We start from the raw sequence: 22769 nt of genomic DNA, 5'->3' as shown, positions 1-22769 counted from the left end.
TTTGACTGAGATCTCATCAATCCAATTCAATGTAGGTCTATGACTGTTATCTACACATCGGTACAATGTGTCCCTGTGACATCTCTTCTGATTTTAAAATGTCTTTCACACACACATCGGTGGCCCAGGCTCGACCTATAAGCCCAGAGCTTCATGATTCTCACTTCACTTCCACAAGCCCGGAGCTGAATGTCTGTTGAGCCCAGTGTTTACATCCCAGAGCGATGCGTCACTAGTGCTTTCACGCAGGCACATTTTTTATAACCCCACAAAGTAGGAGCTGGGAACAAGGACCAACCCGTCCTGAGTTACAGTCAGGATGAGCTCACTCTGGAAGGTGCCAGTGTGTTCTTCACTGTTGGAGCTACAGTAACTGCAGTGTGAACAGCCTAGTTATGTTTATGTACGGCCAATAGATCAATAGGTGTGATTTATTGGTTATTGATGCTCGATTACTCTTGAGATCAAGTGAGTTCACTTCATTTAAAAATCAATTGAAGACACATTTCTTCCAACACGTCTTTGAGTCATTTTTCAGTTGTGTTTTTATGCACTTTACCTTCTTCAAACGATATTGTTTCCCTGTTTGAATATGTTGTGTGACCTTGTACATCTCTGATTTTAACTTTTTATGGCCCTGTGGTGACTCTAGTCTATGAACAGTCCTGCACAACTGAACTTGACTTACTTCAGAAAGAACATAAGAACTAAACCAGAATTGACTTGATGAGTTTCCGTGTGAAGTCTTCAGAGTCAGTTGGGGTCGGGACAGATGAGTCACACTGGTTATACATATTTCGGTGGTTTTTATTACAACATTGTTTCCACGTGTCAAACAACACATTTTAACTACAAAATAACGCACAGAACTGTGCTAGTTTAATCAACCAAAGATTCATACAGTGGCAATAAAACCAATTTACAAGACAACACACGACATCGTGTGCCAGAGCTGTCTGCATTTACAGATCAGGGTGCTTCTAACAGCCCACCAGTGTGTATTACATTTTAAATGCATTTCCCTCTCTGTTAGGCCTTAGGAGAAAAGTGAGGCTAAAAAAAACGTGCATTGAAGACGTGAGTTAAATTACATTCTTACATTCTCACTGGTGTAGACAGAGGTGAGCGTTGGAGGCCCGATCCCTTTGACATACACGAGAAGATGAATGAAAGAGATAGACTGCAGTTGTTTAAGGTGGTTTCGGGGGGCCTGTCTTCTCTTTGCACCCATCCATAGGAACAGCAGGAGTCAACAAACCACTGCTGCTCCGAGGCAGAGACACTTGTCAATCACAGGAATCTCCGACCGCTCTGTCCGCTGTGCTTTGCGGACATGCGTACACGCTGTGTTCTGCTTACAGTAACATGACATGGGATTTGTTAGAGGTAGGGTCCATCCCCAGTGACGTTCAAACAAATAAAAAGCCTCTTTCCTTCGTTAGACAAATAAAACAGAGCAATACAAAAAAAAGTTCTGAAAAGTGAACAGGAAATAAAAATAAAAAACGAAACAAAAGAGAAGAAACAAACGAACCCAATCAGATGATCTCGGGTCCAGTCTGTGTTACATTCAAAAGCCCTGCCCTGACTGTTTCTCTACCTTAGCACCAAAGTTGTTCCCAGTTCTCACACTGTTCACATCACCTACACGGAGGCAACGTGTACAAGTTTCTTCACTACTACGTGTCGGAAGGCGAGGGGCCCGGCACGGTTTCCTGTGTAAGCCTGGTTTCTACAGAAGCTCACTGACGCCAACATGGTCCCATTATGTGCTACAACCGTGAAGCTGTTTTCCCACCACGCTACACGATTTCAGTGCTCATGGTCCCCCCTGGCGTCAAACTGCTTTTACAGCACTTGAGAAGCTGTACTACGGCACAGACACCTGCTGAGACTTATGACTGGTAGTCCGCAGCTTGACGCTTGAACGAGGCCAGTATAGTAGAAAAAAGAAAGTTTCTCTGTGTGGAGGTGAAGTCCAGTCCACAGAACCTAATCTATAAAGGGTGCAGTTGGAGGCAATGTAACTTTGCATAATGAATAAATCCCTAAAATGGTAATGATTTGTTCAAAAATGACAATTTGTAGTAGAGCTGCACCATACAGACAGGACAAGAATATTACTTTACATTATTTTACAAGAGTATATATATATGTGTGTGTGTGTGTGTGTTTCTATCTATAAAAAGGAAACAGACTGTATCACCTAGAAACAAAGTGGAGGTGAAAAGCAAGTAGATCTTGGATCTTAGAAAAAATAAACATTTCTTGAGCTTTGAACTTGATTGGCAACCTTAGGTCTCTACATCCTGTCGCCCGCTGCTCGTTGTGCATCATCGACGTAACGACGTAAAGTGTTTTAAATGCAACAAAAATCATTTTCAGCAGCTTCTTCAGCCGTTTTAAGGTCTGCAGTGGTCCACAACACTCTGAGGTTTTTTAGTCATGCGGACAAGTAAGCTCCAGTTTTTAGTTAAAGCCTTAAGTGACTTTAAATATCCTGCTGTGTTAACTGTAAACACATGTAAACTGTTCTCGTGAGTACCATCTTTCAGCTGAGTCGATTTGGCTTTAGCTTTAAAATAACTACTTCATACATCTTCTGGTAAAAAATAAATACGATTTCATCTAGGATCAGATTTGCACTGGGTGCCAGATTGTCATCTCCAAGTTTCCAAGCGGCTGTTGAGTCAAGTGCTACCACCGCCTGGATATTACATCATCCAATGAGCACCACAACTTGTCTTTTCCTGATGGGAAAACAGAGGGTATTCTGGGAACACCTCGAAATTGGTGTTTAATGACCATTATTTTGTCAGAATAACATATTTGTATTTAAAAAATGTCCACTGACATTTTCTTTTCTTCGTTTTGCTGTAGAGCTCAGCCTCTGACAGCGAGGATGGTCAAAGGTCTCAGAGGTTAAAGGTCACCAGCCACACACCCTGGATCATTTCAGAGTGTGTGAACTGAACAAGGTACTGTAAAGCACTAGCGCCCTCTGTGTGTGTGCATTGAAAACTGCACTCCAATAGCAATCCTATGTTAAGTACACACACATTCACACATACACACAAACAGTGCATATCTTCATAAGTTCTGCTTGTTTGCTTGTATGTATGTTTCTGTGAGAAAAGTCACATCTCACACAATGTGTGTGCATCACGAGGGTCCATGGCTGGTCAAGTCTTTTTGTGTCCCCCTGCTGGCGACGTGAGGGTAAGTGTTGTGTGTTCAGGAACCAGAGTCTGGTCGGGGTTGAGAACCCTTTGGCTGGTTCTGGTTGTTCTGACCCTCTTGGCTCAGTTCGTCGCTCAGCTCTCCCATGTCCATGTCCAGCAGGTCCTCCTCGATGGGCGGCCCTACTGTGTCCTCACAGTACACACACTCCTAAACACAAAGCCAATAATTAACGTCTTTGATTGAACTATCTAAAAGAAAAAGCCTCTCAGAAATTCTCATGCTAATTTTCTCAACAGTTTTATTAAATGAAAAATGAAAAAAGTTGCAGTGCTCTTAATCATTAATATGGATAAAATGTTTGCAATCTGTCCAATAGTGAGCGAAAAAAAACTATGAAACTTATTTCATCTCAGATTTTCCTTTTTGAACATTTTGATGCCAAATGTGTTTTATGGGATTCCTCAAACACAAAAGATCAGCGTGTGAGAACAGTGATAGAGTTAATGTTGACTCTCACCTTCACGTTGATAGTAGCAGGCAGACCTCCCCTCCTCATCCAGGGGTGTTCCTCCAGCAGCTCTCGTCGCTGGTCCGAGGAGAAATGAGGCTGGCTCTTCTGCATCTGCCTCAGTCTCTCCTTGTCTTCCCGCAGGACCTTCTGAATGTCCCTATTCATCAGAAAAACACATACACTTCCATTTAGACACATTCATGATGTGTTTATCACACTCTTTTTTGCACTGCCTGCTCTAAAACCTTCTGTTTGCTTGGCCTGTGGTAATGCTGGTTGCAGTTTTTATTCAACACTTCTGGAGATATGCAAGCCACAGACAGACACACAGGCATTTCTGGAATTGTTAGATGGATGCAAAATAACATTGAACTGCCGTAAGGACTCACCTCGATGGCATCTGATATGACATCATGACCTTGTCGTCAGCATTGGCCATGAGCAGCCAGAGGGGCTCCTGGAGAACGTATTTGATTAAATGCTCTCCATCGACTTTGGTCTGTGACTGGCAAACTTCAGAGCCTTCTTTGCTCCTAGCCTTGGTTTTGGCCTTCGTCTTGGGGTCATGTTCCAGGGAGTCAACGCTGCCAAAGTATTTGCTGGTGTTGCTGCTTCCTGCACCGTTTTAAAGAGACAGGAAAAGAGTCAAAAAAGACTTCAAAACATGTTTTTATTGGCATTGCTACCAAACAGAAACTAATAATATCATGACAATGCAAAATAAAAGTTAAGCTTATGTCCGCTGACCTGTTCTGCTGCCAGAGGCTCCACTCGCTGAGGTACCACAGCCATTGCAGCCCAAGCCTGATCCGGATCCTGATCCTGAGCCGGAGCCTGATCTCGAGCCCATGGACCCAGACGTGGCCGATCCAGTGCCGGAGTGAGAGTCTTCCTGCTCCTGCAGCAGGATGTCCAGCAGGTCGCAGGACGAGGAGTTACCCTCGCTGTGAGCCTCATCTCCTGGAGACTCCACCTGAGACACAAGGAGGACGACCATCAGATAAAAACTATGACAGGCTTTATGTGGAAATGTTGCTGTGTGCATCAGTGACAGAAGCTTGTACAGGACAAAATTCGGATAAAATCAAAGTTCATTTGGTTTGTTGTGTCTCACCTGTTGATAGTTTTCAGTCTTGGCTGTGCCGCCGTTCTTCTCCCCTCCTGCCCCGGCTCCTGATGCTGCTGCTGTGCTGCTGCCCTGACATCCAGCAGATGGCGCTGTGCTGTCCTGACGTTCCACTAACCGCTGCCCCTCCTCCATGCTCAGGAGATTGAGCTGCAGAGGTGAGCTACACCGCGACTCAAACAGCGGTGGTGACGTTGCTGGCTCCCGGGTCGCAGAGATTGGTGTGGAGGAACGTGATGCCCCCCCTTCTCGGGATTCCATGACTGGGACTTTCGGGGGCTCGTGGTTTAGGCTGTAGGAGAAAGGCTGCGCTGGATAAGGGGTTTGACTGACAAACTGAGTCTGCACAGGGAATGAAGGCTGGGCCGCGAAGGGCTGCTGGGCAGGGTAGGCAGTCTGAGGGGCCTGAAAAGGCTGCTGGGTAGTGTAGGCGGTCTGAGCCACTTGGAATGGCTGTTGGGGGGTATAGGCAGTCTGCACAGGGAACTGCTGTTGGTTAGTGAAGGGGGGTTGTGTTTGCATGGTGTATGCTGACTGCGGCGGCTGAAAGGGCTGCTGGGTAGTGTACGCAGGTTGCGTTTGGGACTGCTCAAGAAAAAAAGCTGGACTGGGAGCAGCCCCCATCTGCCCTATTTGTCCTATTTGGGGGAAGAGGTAATTTGGCAGAACCAGAGCCACCACTGGTGTGACAATAGGGGTGGGGAACGGAGTGGCTGTGGGCGGAGCTTGAGCGCTCTGCCCCTCTCCAAAGCCTGTGGAAAGTGATGGGTCAAGATGAGGGGGCTGAGCGGGGGCAGTGGGTGCTGAGGAGTAGAGCGGGTATGCAGGCACCATGGCAGGGTAGGAGACACTGAAAGCTGACTGAGAGGCTTCAGACGGCGACCACGAGGTCTGGTTGAGTCCCTGGAGAGGGGGCCTGGGTTTGCGGTTAGACACGGCGCTGTCTGACGAATCAGGATGCTTCATTCGTGGCTTCTTTGACTTCCTGCTACGGTTGCCCTTCTTGGCGGTGGTCTCAGGTCTGGTGGTGCCCTGTTTGATAGCACCTCGAGGTCCAGAGGATTCTGTTGTGACATATTGAGAAGTCAGGCGGTTGTGTATGAACTGGAGAACAGTGAGAAAGGTTAACATGGCAAAGAACTGGGAACGTACCACTTATTCAAATGTAGTGCAGCACTTTTACTGTATCATTCAATAATTTATAGAAAGACACTGTGGACAGTACTGTTATATTAAAGAGGCACTACACAATTCTTTTTAACTTATAAACTTATCAAGTATAATGTGATAGCAAAGGGAGGTTTTGGGGGAATTTACAAATGCTGTCTTTGGACAATGTCACTTATTTCTGGGCAAAATTCTTTATTGTTAATTAAAACCTTGCCTACCTTCAGCGTTGGCTTGGCCTCTTTGCTTGTGCAGATATTTGGTGCAGTCCTTCTGGAAGCTCCTGACGTTGCAGAGTTCTCTGCAGCGGCTGAGGAAGGCCTGCTCTTCTTTTTGTGTGTGTGCTGCCAGCACCTGCTTGGTCAGTCCCAGCCTCTTGTAGGCTTCCTTTTCCTGGCTTAGTGGAGACACCATGCTGACGGGCAGAGCTGGAGGAGCTGGGCTCTCCGCCACATCCTCAATTATCTCTGTAGAAAGAATCAGAGACATTAACATCTGTCGCTTATTATTGAATAAGATTGGATTGAACACAATTCCAGGTTTGTGTTCTACATGACTTTCTAAACTGGACTGGATGTAGAAGCTCACCAGACTCTGGCTGAGGCTTCTTGTCTCCCACATGAACAATGGTGCTGCTGTAGCTGCACTGCGAGGTGATGGACACCACACTCTCAGCCTTGCTGGGTAGAGTGAGGGGGGCCAGGGGGCCTCCTACCACTGCAGCGGCCCCAGATGGAGGCTTTTTAGGTGCTTTCATGTTTGACAGGCCTGGCTGGGGGTCCAGCATCAAAGGATCTGGATGGTAAAAGAGAGAGATCATCTGTGAGCTCCAAACCAAAGTTATTATATTCAAATTCCTTTTACTACACAAAGTGCACACAAGATAAAGCAAGCAACAACAAAAATGAACAACACAAGGGTACCGACATCCACATACCTGTGTTTGTATCCTGAACCATGTGCATGGCATCCTCTGAGCCCTTCTTGCCGTCATCTGAGTTGGAGGAGTTGGTGTTCAAGGAGAACTGGTACTTCCTCTTGACAGTGATGGGGGTGTTACAACTCTCTAGGTACCTGAGGGAAACATACATGGAGTCAATCAGAGAACACACACACACACGTGTGATCTTTTAACCAACATCTGTCATGTATCACAAGCAGGGTTTTACCTGATGACACTGTCGAGGCAGCTGATCTGCTGGTAGGAGCAAACGCTCTGGTCCTTGCAGGTGAAGTCCTCTGTGGCGGCTGCAGTACTGTCTCTGACCTGAAGATGGGGCGCAGAGTCCTTCAGACGCCCTGGTGGACTCTTCTGAGCTGCTGGAGTGAAAGAGTAGATAAAGAGAGGGATGAGAAAACGTCAACATTGATTTTAATTCACTTTTTCATCATATTTGACAGCTGCAAAAACAATTTCTGAAATCTGATTCAGTGTTTTGTATGTAAATATTATGAAATAAATCTTTCACATTTGCAATAGTTTTTTTTTGTTTTGTCTTAAATGATGAAATAACAACATAAGAATCAATCTTCTAAAATGTGTGGTGATATGAATTTGAACTCACTGTCAGTGGTCTTCTTCTGCTCAGGTCTGCTCGGTAGTGATGAGGGGGAGTGCAAGCAGACCTGGGAATCCTGGTTCTTCTCCATGTGGACCCCTTTACAAATCTCCTGGAATGTCCTGGGCGGCTTGGCCTTGCCCGTCTCCTCCGCTGCGACCCCAAGGGTCATGTTCTTGTTGCTCTCGCTGGACGAGCTGATGCTCACAAGTTGCTCGTGAGAACCGTTGCTGCCGTGGCTACCATAACCGCTGGAGCCCATATTGTGGACCGGCTGAGGAGAGAAAAGATTGTTAGAAAATGAAAAATGCTCGAATGATAACATGTATTCAGTGGGGGATTTAATGAGATTCAGTGTGCGTTTCTGTGTGTGGATATGTACCTGGAGCAGCAGCCTGTGGATCTGTTCACTAATTTCCTGGATGTCAGAGTCCATGATTTTCCCTCCGTGGAAAGCAGGCACTGCAAAAACGTCTTCGTTCACAGGACCCCTAAAAACACAGACACCTATGTCATCTGGTGTGTTGAAACTGAAATGTATTCCAACACATCACAACAGATGCCTGTAATTACAACATCACATTGAGCACACTCACATCCGGACTTTGTGCCTGCCAATGACGAAGGAGACCTTGCGGCTCCAGGGGTTGACAAAGCTGGACCAGCTGGTGTCGATGGTGACGTACTCGCCATTGCGTGCACAGAAACGGATGGAGGAGTGGTCGAAGGGCTGACCAGCATACTGAAGAACTGCAACAGAACGTGTGTGTGAGTATCAGAGTGCTGAGCATCATAATCCAAGCATTCTTTTTTAAATTGTCAAAATATCTTAGATGTCAAACAAAACTACAGAATTCTGAACTTTAGAAAATGTGAAGTGAATGAAAGAGGTTCGTACTCTTGCGGTGCACAGCCAGCATTAAGGGTCGATCACTTGGGTGCAGATTGAGCAGCAGAGGGGTCCCAATCAGGTCCTGAGGGAGGTAACCCAACAGAGGAACAGCCCTGATGGAGAAACAACAATTACTGTTTCTGACAAAGCAGGAAACTGCACTTAAACAGGTTCACACAAGACATGACAACGGTACGATAGTGTGTTCAACCCACTGACCTCTCATCCACATCCTGGAACACACAGTTAGGAGTGTGTGTGGTGGTGAAGATGCGCTTGTCAGGGGGGATTCTGGGAGCTGTGGAGGGAAAGAGAGAGTTATTTTTATTCATTCACACATTTTCTACTGTAATTATTTGACCTAAACTGCATCAGTTTTTGTAGCTGCTGAGTGAGAGCGATGCATCCCTTTATGTCGGAGTGGTCTTTCCGTCAGGATGGATTACTCTCTATAATATAGATATATAAATAGATATTCTATATCATCTTGTTTGTGCTCAATTAGATGATCAGCGAAGCAAAAAAGGTAAGTGATATGCCATAATGTGTATTACATGAGTCTTTATCATCAGTGTGTGTCAAATTCCGCTCCATATGTGCAAATGTCCACACATCCTGCTTGTGTCTGTGGTTATGGGACTCGCCTTCATATCCAGAGTGCACCCTTTCTGCCAGCAGGAGGCAGCAGAACTGTTCTTCAGCCAGCTCAGCATCCTGGACTTTCATCAGGTAGGGAGTCATTCGGAAAGGATAATACTGAAGATCTCCTTCACGCTCCTTACCGCCACTGAAACACACACACACACCCACAGCATTATAATACAGGTCATAGTTTGCCAAAATTTGTACTAGTCTGCATTAAAACTGACAATTTAACTTAGTTGCAGCAAAGAGCCGATAGAGAATAAAACTAAGCTTATTGAATCTTAAGCTCATTAGGTACTATAATTATTTATCACATTATCATGACTCATATTTCACCAAGAGAGTGGGACCACTAATCAAGTAAATGGTGACAAAGGATCCTGCAGAAAGATGCTGCAGTCAGGCTGTATTATCATTATTATTATTAGAATTTAGCTACAGTTCAAAAGCTCACAGCTGCTGACTTCCTCCCTGCTCTCCGACATCCTGCTAATCCTACTCAGAGCAAACTATTGATCAGAGAAGCTGCTGTCACTCACCTGATGCGGCAGAAGAAGGACTTCTCCTGCATGCACTCCGTGGGAGACGACTCTAAATAAGTGACAGGGGACAAGGTGGGATGAGTGCATAACCCAATGAATTCATACTTCACACAATTATGCGACTCAAGCTTGAAGACCACTAGAGAGAAAAAGCACTATAAATAACTTTAAATTCAGCACGCAGCTGAATGATCACTTAGACAACTGCTGTTAAAGTGAAAGGACACAATCAACTACAGCACATGTAGTTCAGTCAAGTGGATTAACATGGCATTAAGAGGAAGAGTGACTGAAAAAGAAATCAATCAATATTCACTTCAGCATCTAAACCATGAATGAACTTATGGAGTCCTCTTCTAAATTGATTCTTCACTGTAAATATGGGACTATTAAATTCAGCTTGATTATTCTACACAATGTCCACTTCACTACAAGACATAGGTGTAGCATCTTCAGTATAATATGAGTTATCTCAGAGCTTATGGGCTGGTTTGCATTTGATGTACGCACATGCACCAAATAAAGCCTTTACCAAATATGTGGCAGGTGTTTGAGTAGGCGTGCAGTCACTAATGTGTGATTACGCATGTTAATGAAATATGTGGTATGCGTGTATGAGCATGTGTGCGCGGGTATGGGGGTTACATGTGGAAAATTAGCACCTGTGTATATTGAGGTGGTAGAGGTGTTACCCGTGTCCCACGTGGGAGATGGAGATCTAATACTCATACCGTCTGGTACCGTGTTGGCCCAGTTTGTCACTTTACTCAAGTGAGATTCATTTTTCAAGGTCTTAAGTCAAGTTGTATGAAGTTGTATGTTTTGAGTTTTGAGGCTGGTACCTGCTCCGGTGCACATACTCCACGAGGGTAACCGATATGGCGTGGTGAAGCTGTAGAACACGCTGACGTCCTGCGGTGTTAGGAACTCCACAAACTTGGCATTGTTGAACACTTCCCGCTTGCAGTTCAAAATGGACGCTGCCTGGTCTGAGATGTAAACAATCTTTCCGGTGATGAGTGAGACGGCAACTGCAAATATATCCTACAAGGAAACAGTGGAAAACAAAACCAATCAGTTAAGTGTCAATTCATTTCAGGATGACCCAGATAACTTTTCTGTCTGGATCAAGTAAATAATTATTTTTATCATAAGTCAATTTTAAATATCTTCACTATAAATGTATAAGTGAGTTGTTGTTCCTCTTTTGATTCTAACTGGAGATAAGAGCCACTTACATTGTTTTTCATGGTGTATTCAGAAGTGATGCGGTTGATTTCCTCAATGGTGTAGGATGATACATCAAACCCTGATGGCTGACTGTCATTGATCATCAGCATCTGGTAGTATTCCTCATTGGCTGCAAAACAAAAGTAAATATGGATCAATGCAAACATCAAAATTCCATAAAATGTTTATTAAACTAAAGAAAACGATCATTATAGTGCATTCGTCAATCAGTCTCCAACACGGGTGAATAAGTTTGTGATCGTGTGTATAAAAAGAGGTATCTCTTACCTTTCACCTGTTTGACACATCGCAGTGCATACTTGAGCGTGTTGATGGTGCTGGACTTGCCCTTGCTCCTCTTCTCAGACGGCAAGTGCATCTTGAGCTCCTTGAGGGTCTTGAAGAGTTCCTTCTGAGTCTTAGCTTTGGCAGACTGTTCGCTGCTGCAGGGCGCACATGAGACAGATACACGTGTATCAAAATAACAAGGTCTCATCAGCAATGTCACACTCTGAAGTGCGATGAGGAGGAGGAGGGGTAGCTTCTATATGGGGTATGCTAATTGTGCGTGTACACTGGGGTGGGGGCAATGTCAGGTGTACAAACCTGCAGCCGCTGGTCGACGGGTTGTCCTGCTCAGAGCTCACCAGACTGAAGGCGTTGGAGCTGCTCGGTGGCGATGGGCTGTGAGAGTTTGAGCTGGAACCATAAACAACAGGTCGTGTTATTTAAGACGGGGTACAGACAGACCCCACAACAGAACACTATGAAAGAACAGCTCTATTCCCAAAACAACACATGAGACTAAACACATTCGGTTATGTCAAGGACCTGGTGTTATATATTGTGCTATAGAAATACCATCTGCTATAAACAAATAGCTGCGCCCAACACTCACTGAAGAGCATGAGTCATTTTCATTTGTCCTTTATCAATGGGTTTTTTTTCTCTTTTGAATGTGATTACAAGTCAACTCTAAATAAAACTATGCCAAGAGGCATTGTGTTTATAAAGCACCCACTGCTCCTCTCAGTCTGACAGTCACTGTTACGGGAATACAACAGTGACTCAGACAAACAATAACTCAGAAGAAAATGGTCCTTCAATAACATTTAATGAAGTCTACTTCAGTGACAGAGATTGTCTGCTCCCCCTTTGTGATGGGTAAGTACATCACTTACTACAAAATGTGTCCTCACCTCTTGTTGCTCCCTGAAGACTCATGGAGGGCCGAATCCTTGCTATTGCCATTAGAACTGCCCACAGATTCATTGCCATGGGAGTCATTGCCGTGCGACTCGTTACCATGAGATTCTGTCCCGCTCCCACTTGAGCCGCTGCCACCCATCTCTACATCCTCGTGTAAGGTCGGGCGAGGCCGCTTCCTGTCGTCGTGAGGGGAGCCTGGCGAGGCCGGGTGCTCATGACTGCTGTCGCTCCCCTCGGAGGCCAGTCCCAACTCTGGTTCCAGCTCGACCTCATCCCGCCGCCCACAACCCTCGCTGTATCCGCTGGCCATGTGGCTAAGTTGGCTAATAGAGCCGCAGGTTGAGCCCTCTTCTTCTTCCACGTGAAAGCTGATCCTTTCCCGATTCCGCTCTAGACTTTCCAGGGTTGAGTACAGGTAGTGCTTTGAATCACTGTCCTCAGACATAGGACGGACCAAAGGGCTATAGAGTGGTGATTAGGTCAGCTTACACATGGCAATGCCATGAAGTGTGTGGCACTGGGATGTAAATGGAGTTGATGCTTCTGAAGGTAAGATGCAGTCTGAAGGAGAAAAATAAACCACAGGTGATATTACTTACAAACTGTTTAAAATATAGTGTAGTTCTGTAAAAGGAAGATAAAGGGTTGGTTCTTAAGTTAGACACAATCGAGGGACATTAAATGAAATCATCAAACATGCACTTTGAGAACACTCTTTTGGATCTGTGCCTTTTTCAAAAGTCAGACATGAAGCAGCACAGATAAAGGCCTCTTGTTGTTGCACAGCTGCCATCCAATCTTCTAAAGGTCTGCACAGTAAATAGCTGTTTGACCTTTCTGGGTGGATTCAAGTCCTGGACCGGTTTGATCCAGTTACATTTTGCAAACCATTTTTTTTCGCAAGAAAGGTGGGTCCGCAAAACAAAAACATTGACCTTCAATCACGACTAATATGAATGCTGGAAAGACAAAATGCTTTAGATCAATGTGTGCTATTCAAGCCTAACTCTCATCACAAATGAAATGATATAACACTGGGAGAAAGAAAGACAGCTCTGCATCACAAATAACAATATTATCATTAATGCCAAGGATGCAGGTCCCACAGAAGCAGACGATTAACAGATGTGTTGCTGCATTGTTTATCTTCACTTAAGTCTCAAACAAATATTGCCTTATGTAACAGTGCAGAGCTCCTGAATCAACACGGAATATAAAGATATGTGATGTTTACTTTGCACCATGACAACCAACACTATAAGCTGAACTTCACTGGTTATATTTGTGCAATATATGAACCTGATTAAGTCACAAGCGGAGAGTAGAGTAGTTCCACAGTTAACAGTAGCAGTTCAGGCTATTTCTGGGGTTTACACCACTTTACTAAAACTGGCGGTCCACTGAGCACAAGTTGGCCCCCGCTCTGGTCCTTGTCTTTAAACTACAATTACAACACAAAGGTTAGGTGCAGCAACAGCAGCAACAGCCACAAGGCCAACAACTCCTCAGGGGGAAACCCTGTACCTTTTCCGAAGTATTAGAAACCCCAGAAATCTTCCGGTGGATAAACTAAAATTCTACCAAAGGTTAGCGATAAAAAGCGAAGTTTAGGTCTGATAACTCATATGCAAATGAAATTTTATTATTGAATAGCCTGTACTCACAAATCTCCATTGTCCTTTTCAGCTTAACAATCTGTCCTTAAAACTCAAGTAGAGCGAGGATAAAAAACAATAGAAAACAGCGATGAAGAAACAGTTTAACTTACATTTTTCCAGCAGAAGTGGAAATAAATTAAACCTTGATATTCAACGCAAACTGTTTTTACAGGGACGCTGACCATTATTTTCATGACATACAAGCCATCCTTCTGATGCATTAGTACGACAGTACTGTAGTGCAGTAACATAATCAAAAAGAAGACATTCTTTAAATTAGAAATTAAAGTTGTTTTTAATCATTCCTCTTTTTGACATCTTATAATTTCTTCATTTGTTCTAGTGTTAAATGATAGACATACTGAGACACTGAATTATGTAAATTTAAAGAACAGCTGGAAAATCCAAGGTGCCGTACAACTAGTAACTAAAATCCGTTTCAGCCCTGACGGTAAACACTGGCAACAGGTACTGGAGACAAATCCAAAATATTTCACTTGTCTCCTATTGTGATTCACGATCAGGTTGCAGCTCCTTTCATAATTGAGCTCAGTCAGCATCTTGTCTATTTTACATAAGCTGCTTTACAGAACTTCTATATGTTAAACTTACAATTCGGTGATTTAAAGAGGCACAAAAAAGGACCAGCAGACTCTCCAGACACCACTCGTCCACAGCCACCTTAGAAAATGACCCACCCTGGAACTCAGCAGAGCTATGAGCCAGGTTCTCACAGCAGACTTTCTATTGGCTGCTGCAAAGGGGCCAATCAGGAGGGAGCAAGGACCGACAACAGGTAAACATGATGTCAAGCAACCAAGAGCAGGTTATTATCATTTCATCAGACATAGACAACTATTACATAATTTAGAGATAAGAGGAAGACGAAGATATAAAACAATGATATTATAATATTATGACAAAGCACATGTCACTCAAATCACATCATTATTATTATTAACAATATATATAATAAATAAAGCAAAGATATGAATTACTCTGTCAGTTTACAGGAAACAGTGTTGAGTGTATGCAGCAGGGGATCGAGGGCGCCGTGAACATCCAATAATAAATGCTTCAAAATATTTAAAAACTAGGTTAACACAGTGGAACTGCTGCCACACACCAAACATAACAAGGTCGCAACATAAAGAGGTCCGTCTGCATGTTGACATCATTTATATTTAATATATAAGCCATGATATTGACTTGACGGTAAGATCTGTTCAAATCCCATTCAGGTTCACCATCAGCACAAGCAAATATGAGGCACTTAACATATATATGTTTTAAAATCCAAACACAAGGAAGAACAGGACTAAGATCTTACCAGAGACACTTTCCTCCAAGAACACAGGTTTTCCAAAATAAGTCCCCAACAACATACCAGACAAAAATGATACGGGCAACACCAGCATGCATCTCTCAGAAGCAGAGCAGCAGAATGACATAATGAAACAGAGGACCTGCTCGAGAGCTTATAAACCCAACACACTAGCACAGATCTGAGGCATTATACAACCGCTGCTGCTCCAGTCACATGGATATCGAGCATTGGCAGCCTTGTTTCATAAAACCACACGTTTTCACTAAACGTAACCAGAGAAGTGAAATGAAATCTGACAATGACAAATACAAACACAGATTAAGATTGGGTTTAAAAAAAACTTAGCAGTAAACAACAGTCCGGGGGGTTATTAGTGGGTAACATGAGGCCTGCAACACTACTGAGCATATATTTGTATGTTTTCTCATTATTAGTAGTGTTTTCATTTTCACCCATGTCTCCACAAGTATTTGAATGAAACTGACACAGTTGAATACATGTCAGTGGGTTATAATTATTAATGTTGTCATATGGGTGGTATTTGACAAAATCAAGGGTTAGAACCATCTTTAAATCTCTCACATTCAGATTATATTTAACATCACAACTGTGGATTAAAGCCTCGACCTACTATCCACAGGTCAGTGTGTGAGGACAGTCACTCACTTCCTGTGCTGAGCTGCAAATAAAACCAATCCTTCAAATGTCAACAAATGGAATCCACGTGTGTCGACGCTGAATATCCTCTGAATGACATCTGATTAAAACATTTTTTTTTTGTCTAATTCATTTTTAAACGAATCATTTCTGCAAATGGGAACAAACATCCCTTCCCCCCACCGAGCTGCCATTGACCTGCTATTCACAATCCACACACACGTTGACCTGCAATCCAGCGCACGGTACACTGACACAGTTATGTAAAAGTGGAGGCACCGGAGGAAACACACGTTCCCGCGAGGACGAGCCGCAGCACCCGGGGACATTTCCCTCCCGGAGGCTCAGAGGTTGAAAATCCGGAGCAGACATTTCTTTTATTTTCTATTATTTTAAAGATATAAGAGGAAAAAGTAGAGCACACCGATGAGTTGGCGCATGCGCACATCGGCTTCACTTACGCAACTTATTATTCGCTCACAGTTTTTCGCTCGAACCAGCGGATGGAGAAAAAAAAAATCAAACGCACCCACCTGCGCTGCGGAGGCGAGGCGGCTCTGTCCGCTGGGGCTCGGTGTCCGGTGAACGTGAAGCGGCTCCGCGGGTGAACAGCTCTGCTCCACATCCAGACTTCGTTAACGAGAGAACCGGGGCTGACACACTGGCCGTGAGGACCCTCCCCGCCCCTCTCCGGCTCCGCCGCGCGGGCCAATCACAGAGCCCGCCGCGCGACCTCAATTCGGGCTCCTCCTCCGGCGCCCGCCGATTGGCCGCGAGCTGCGGGTTTCCATGGCGAACGTTACGGAATCGCGGCGGCGCCCGCGGATTGGCCCGCAGGCCTGTCCGTCGCTTTATATAAACAAGGCAGCGGCTGCACGTGGAACACCATGTTATGTGAATCGTGCCGCGAGACAGCGATCCACGGAGAATCCCGAACAACGTAACCAGTGTGGAAATTACATAAACGAGAGGAGACAGAAAGAAAAGTGCGAACAGGAAGCGAACAGGAAGCGACGGCCACGATCAGCAGCAACTTATAAAAGCGTCGGAGGATCATCGGCTCGCATGTACGCGATGCAAACACGCGCTGCTGGAGAGAAGAAGAAGTTGTGGAGGGTCCCATGGTGACGTGTGTTACACATATGTGCAGAGGGAGAGGAAGAATGGGTTGTTTTCATGGTTTTCTCTGCAGGAAGAACAAGTGAAACATTTGAGATTAGATTAGATTAGATAAACTTTATTCATCCCACAACGGGGACATTCACTTATTGCAGCAGCAGAAAATAAAGTGTAGTATACACCACAGCAGAATTAAAGTAGAAAGGAAAGAAATATCTGTAAGCTACACAATAAACAAGAAAACAATCAACCTGCAAACAGACAATGTGCAAAAACAAGTACTGAGGATAAAAAAGTGGCATGATATAAAAAGTATTGTAATGTAAAGTGACCATAATATAAGTAATATTGCAAAAGTAAGTGACCAGGATATAAATAATATTGAATAGATCAATGATACAATCACAGCGGATCTAGAGTCATAAAAAGAAGATGGTTGAAAGTTTGTTACAAACACACTGCATGCTGTAACCTCTCCCTCTCTGTCTTGCGTCATCGGGCGCAAACATGTGAAGATGATGAGGGTTTTGATTTCCAGACTGAAAGCTTTGTTCATCAGCCTGTGTGCGGACACGTCACGGAGAGACTGCAGATGTCACACTGATTCCCCCCCCCCCCCCTTCCCCCTGCTTGAGTCAAGACTGTTGTCCCTCTCCAGAAGAGCTCGGTGCAGAAATCTGGACTGTGCCGAGTGCCAGCCTCAAGTGGCAGCCACCCACCGTCCTGCTGAGGTGGCTCTCCAGTCAGCAGCACAGCCTGCTGTCTGCCTCAGCGACCAGCCACCCACCGAGTCTGTCACTCCATCACTCACACATGCAGCACAGCATGACTCCTATGATCTCACACCGACAGCTCCATCCTCAATGAGGAGCTATTTTTGGTCTCAAATTTCTTGGCATGTTTGCTTTGTGTTTTCCAGACACTTCCCAGGAGGCCAACCTCTCCCAGGGGAGAGGTGGAAACATGCTGCATTCAGTGTGAGTGTAGGTGGACCTGACAGTGACATTTATTCATGAATCACCCCCCCCCCCCCCTCCCTTTCTCCTTCACTGCCCTCTTTCATTTGTTTGTGGTGTCATTAAACTGAGGGACCCTGCAGGTGGGTGGAATCCCCTCAACAATAGTGAATCATGATGTGGGCGACTTTGCCTGTAAAGCCCAGGAGCTTTGACTGACTGTCATGGCTGCCGGAATTATGTAACCTGGAATTCTCAACATTATTCAAAGGTAGATTGTCTCACTGAGCGTTTTGTTTGGGACACCTGTACTCCTGCTTACTCACGCAATTACCCAATCAGCCAATCATGTGGCAGCAGTGCACAAGATCAGGCAGATACAGTTGAGGAGCTTCAGTTCATGTTCACATGAATGGAGAATGGAGGATTAATAGTGATCTCAGTGACTTTGAGTATCTCTGAAAATGCTGATCTTTCTTGGGATCGTCAAGGAGATCCAGAGTCAGGAGCGTTTCAAAGGACCTTGGGGGCCCCAGACAAAAGGGACTCAAGGGGTCCTGCTTCGAGGCCCTGCACCCTGTGCCATTTTAAGAGATGTACTGAAGACGTTCTCCAGAGAATTGGGTTTGGATTTTCTCTGCAGTTTGCAGTAAAGTATTAATTCTGCTGCAAAGATAATTTGTGGATTCAACAGCTTCGGCCCTTATCACCACAAATGTGCTTCACATCTTCGTCGGCGTATTCTATGTATATATTTAGATTCCTTTTGTTTTTTTCAATCAACTCCCACTCGCTCAGGCTTCTGCAGACTTTCAGCGGAATTCATACTCGGAGGCCAGGCAGAGAACATCTGCAGAAACTCTAACCATGTTCATCTCTTTAAAGCCACAGTTTAACATCTTCTACTTCCAGCAGAATAAGGCTCCAGGCCCAACAGTCATGAAATCCATTCAGCAGTTTTTGTATAATCCTGCAAACAGACAGAGCAACGACAAACCTCCTTGGAAAAAAAAAAGATCTCAGATTTCTTTGTTTTTAATTAATTTGTTTTATTTTTGTCAACTTCCATAAAATACAGTGTAGTTGTAAAAAGGTTCCTACCCTAGTTTCCTGTACCTGGCTGTTTCACCTGGGGGTTATTTCAGTGCTGCACAGTTTCCAGCTATAGATGCACAAATGGTTCAGCTGGAAGTGAACGACACCTGTTTCTTTTCCTGTCAAGAAATAAATTCACAACTCTGGTGTGTGTCTAACATCACAACACTGCACAGAGTGGGAGCAGAAAGTGTTCTGCTACAATAAGTTCAGTGATCTTCTGCTGCCTCCTCCTCATCAGATCCGAATCCAATACATCACCTCTGGGATGTTGTGGAGCAGAACGTGCAGCGGAAAAACCCGCGGTAATGATGCAATCATGCTGTCATGGAGCAGAATCTCAAAGAAAAGTTTGCTACAACTTGTGGAATCGATGCAATGAAGACCTGAGTGTATTTAGAGAGGAAAGGGAGGAGCTAGTGTTTCTAATAAAATACTCACACTTCCTTTTAACCACATTTCATCACTGCTCTCACGTTCATTCTTTAATTCCAGCTGAGTTTTCACTGTGTCATCATCTGTCTCTTGTTTACCCTTCTCCCAGGTTACTGTGTTACATAACTGCAGCCAACAACAGCAGATGATTCACACTGAGCAGTGACCCCTAAAGACTTTGCGAGCATTCTCCCCTGCAGAGTGAAAATAAACACATTTCATGAATCATACAAACAGCAATGAAAACACTTCTGATGAATCCAGCCTGCACACAAAGGCGTGTGACCACCGCAATATCCTTTCATTTGAACCTGAGATAGGAGATCACCAGGGGCGCAGATGACTAGCCTAACCTCAATCTTAACCCTTATCTAAACATAACATAAACCTTAAATGAACCTTAAACTAACCTCACTCTAACCTAACCTAGTCTAAACTTAAACCCTTAAAAATCTTTAGGACCTTAAAAAAATGTCTTCACCTTTAAGGATTAATGTCGGGGGGGCTTGAGAAAGTAAGTCAAGTCCTCGTAGTTTCACTTCGTAAACAGATTCAGAGTCCCACAACATGAACGATGACCTAGGGTCTACCTCACCTTTCTTCCTATGTTTGCTGGTTGCATTGGCTGGAGTACTGACTCGTCACCTGGCGCTCCTTGTAAGTGGTAAAGATCCTAGATGGACGGATGGTGGAAAGTATATTTAAGGTATTTAACTTGAGTAGTTCTGCTTCGCTACATTTCAGACAGGAGTTCTGAACTTTTTACTTATACTACATAATACGGATTAAATTAGAGCTCCACCTTGACAAAATACAACAGTTAAATGCAGCCTACACATTGCATCAGTGATAATCAAGTAATGTGATATGTTATTTTCAATTCTTACCTCTTTGCATGTTCCCCTCGTGTCTCTGTGGGTGTTCCCCAGAGAGTCAGTCCAGGTACTCAGTGTTCCTCCCTCAGTCCAAAAACATGCAGACTGGGATCAGGTTCATTAGAGACTCTAAATTGACTATAGGTGTGAATATGAATGTTTGTTTTGTCAGCAACCTGTTCAATGTGTACCCCACCTCACGCTCAGTGTCAGCTGGGATTGACTGCAGGACCCCATGACCCTCATGGATAAGTGGTATAGATAATGGATGGATGGATGGATGGATGGATGGATGGATGGATGGAGGGATACATGTATGCTTTATACATGTGGCACAAAAAGCAATTCCTCAAGCTACACTTCCCTCAGGATCTAAGACTCTGTGGGAGAAGATCCTGTAGAAACCTGTTGGAGACTGGAGCTCTTCCAGTCACGGTGAGACACTATATTGACGGTGACACCAAAATCAGACGTAACCTTGTGTTACCTCACGACTCCATCCTTTGGCAGCTGTGCAGTGTCATCCTCTGAGTCTCCATGTGGGGAAAAACAGCCTTGAATGTGCAATTTGATGCTCAAATCTTTACCATCGTTCAACTTCACAGAATAAAAGGAAGTAAACTTAACACTCGACAAGAGGTTGATATGAATAGGCACAACTTTCCTCTGTTTGCCAGTGAAACTACCTTCTTCTCTCACCTGTGCCCCAAGCACGCAAAAATAAGTCTGAATATATTTCTGTGCAGGAATCAATAAATATTCACATATCGCAAGCTGCCCAGAGTGGGCGCACGGTCACAGAGCCCACATCTCTGGCAATATACAGAGCACAGGCGGAACAGCAGCCAAGTGGAAAATAACTTTAATAAAACTCCTATGAAAACAAAAACCAGCAAAACAATAAAAGCCTGTATATTTGACAATATCCAGTGACTGAGACATTTGAAGGCTAGTGGTGCGAAACACAGCTGCATCACACATAAACCAACAGACATAACCAGTACAGGTTCAGGTCTGCGCCCAAGGTTTAATATAATAAGATATGGTTCATATACTCGGATATTGCACGAAGATCAAACACCGTACGTCGGGAATGGGGGAAGTAGTTTTGCATTGCAGTGTAACGTCCCTACTGAGAAACCCCGCCTACACCTGCTCGTATAAAAACAAATACACTTAAAAAGAGAGCGGCACATGTTTGCACATTCAATTCTGAAGCAGATCATTAAAAACACAGTATAAACAATACAATGCATTTTTTGTTTTGGTCCTACCACGTTAAAAGCATCAGTTATTTCTCAGTGAGTTTATTCGTCATGGTTTGGGCGGGCGCTTTAAAAGGCTGACATACAGTGACAACTCACAGGTGTTCACGCTTTGTCCAATAATGCTCTCGTATGAAGACATATGAAATAAACATTGCAAATTGTCATTTCAAAATAAAAGAAACTAACAATGCAACTGAAATGTACGTCTTTCTAAAAACATTCCAGTGTTCAGTGGTTCACATGAACTGAGTTTCAAACTGTGGACCAAAAAGCTTTTTTTTTCTCTAATCAATCCTTCTCTTTGAATCAATATTTCCCTCTCGCATGTTTTATTTTGGTGGGCTAGTGTAATGGTCTGGCACATAGAAGTCTTGGGATATTCTTAAATGGCAAAAGACACAGAAAAATCATAAAAAAATACAATCTTCCCGCAGTTTTGAGGCACACTTTGAGGCAGCGAGACTGTTAAGATGCACTTCCTGTGGGAGTTGTGCACATTGTTTTAAGACATGGGGGGGTTGTTGGGTTGAATTCTTTTGTCTTCCTCCGTTGCCCCCACCCATCTGCTATCTCCGCTATACTTAAAACAGTCCAGGGGCGGGGTTACGCCATGTGCCCATTCAGTGTCCGTGCATGCAGAGTCTCAAATCCGTCACCAAAGTTTCACCAAAATTCTACCGCTCCGAAATGTGGTTTCCAATCAACAGCCCGCTGCTTAGGGACTGGTTCATGTTTAGTGTGGGCAGAGTGGGTGCTTCAGTTCCCTTCCTTTGGCTGTGTGCTCCATCAGCTGTTGTGCCTGTGCAAAATGAGCAGCGACGTTACCAACCATGATTCCACAGAAATGTCACGAGACCGTGAATTTGTACTTTTCCGGAGGCACCAGGTCAGAGTGATGGCAGGTGAGGGGGATACAGAGGGTAACTGGACAGTCTGGAGGAGTAGGTTTACTCTGCATGTACGGTACATGGGGTCCAATCTGCTAGATTTGGGATACTCTGCTAGATTCCCTTCTTTAAATATAGGTGGATGTGCCCCTGTCTCCATTGTCACATTTCCTCTCCCCCCACACACACACACACTGTCTTCACTGTGTCCTCTTGGCCCCTGAACCCCCGGCACTCTCAGGGGTAGTAGCTGCTCTAGGACCGGTTGTCTTTGGCCACGTTGTGGGCCATCCAGTTGACTTTGGTTGTCCAGCTCTCTCTCAGGGCCTCATCAAACTTCTGGCGAAACTGCTTCAGCGCCTCATCGTCAGTTTTACCCAGAGCCAGTGAATCCTAAAGAGGAATTGTAGGTGAGAGGGAGGATTAGT

At 44.4% G+C, this 22769-nt stretch overlaps 2 protein-coding genes across 5 annotated transcripts in view; both read right to left on the bottom strand.

The window, feature by feature from the left end:
* Positions 1-786: 786 nt before the first annotated feature.
* LOC109634507 (period circadian protein homolog 2) lies at positions 787-16405 on the bottom strand. Of its 3 annotated transcripts, none has more exons than XM_020095023.2 (22): positions 16240-16405; positions 12055-12625; positions 11462-11554; positions 11144-11298; positions 10864-10985; positions 10468-10669; positions 9623-9674; positions 9083-9225; positions 8658-8736; positions 8445-8551; positions 8143-8296; positions 7929-8037; positions 7553-7820; positions 7157-7307; positions 6925-7061; positions 6576-6782; positions 6209-6454; positions 4809-5884; positions 4442-4667; positions 4084-4309; positions 3701-3851; positions 787-3390 (listed from the first exon to the last, which is right to left on the bottom strand). In XM_020095023.2, the coding sequence occupies exons 2-22, from the start codon at positions 12507-12509 to the stop codon at positions 3235-3237; spliced, it is 4515 nt and encodes a 1504-aa protein (XP_019950582.2). In that variant the 5' UTR covers positions 12510-12625; positions 16240-16405; the 3' UTR covers positions 787-3234. The 3 variants fall into 3 exon arrangements, with proteins under 3 accessions (XP_019950582.2, XP_019950584.2, XP_019950583.2); XM_020095025.2 differs by having other exon boundaries at positions 7157-7304; positions 16240-16381; XM_020095024.2 differs by having other exon boundaries at positions 16236-16376.
* A 4627-nt stretch (positions 16406-21032) lies between these two features.
* pik3cb (phosphatidylinositol-4,5-bisphosphate 3-kinase, catalytic subunit beta) overlaps positions 21033-22769 on the bottom strand; it is a 51015-nt gene continuing 49278 nt past the window's right edge. For both annotated transcript variants that reach the window (XM_069534881.1, XM_069534882.1), the window contains one exon: positions 21033-22734. In XM_069534881.1, coding sequence (XP_069390982.1) covers positions 22597-22734 — 138 coding nt within the window. In that variant the 3' untranslated portion in view covers positions 21033-22596. The remainder of the gene's footprint in view (positions 22735-22769) is intronic.

The sequence above is a fragment of the Paralichthys olivaceus genome, chromosome 11, assembly GCF_024713975.1.
Source record: "Paralichthys olivaceus isolate ysfri-2021 chromosome 11, ASM2471397v2, whole genome shotgun sequence".
In the NCBI taxonomy this organism is placed as follows: Eukaryota; Metazoa; Chordata; class Actinopteri; order Pleuronectiformes; family Paralichthyidae; genus Paralichthys; species Paralichthys olivaceus.
Note: the sequence above shows the minus strand (reverse complement) of the source record. Positions and strands in the feature narration are given on the sequence as shown.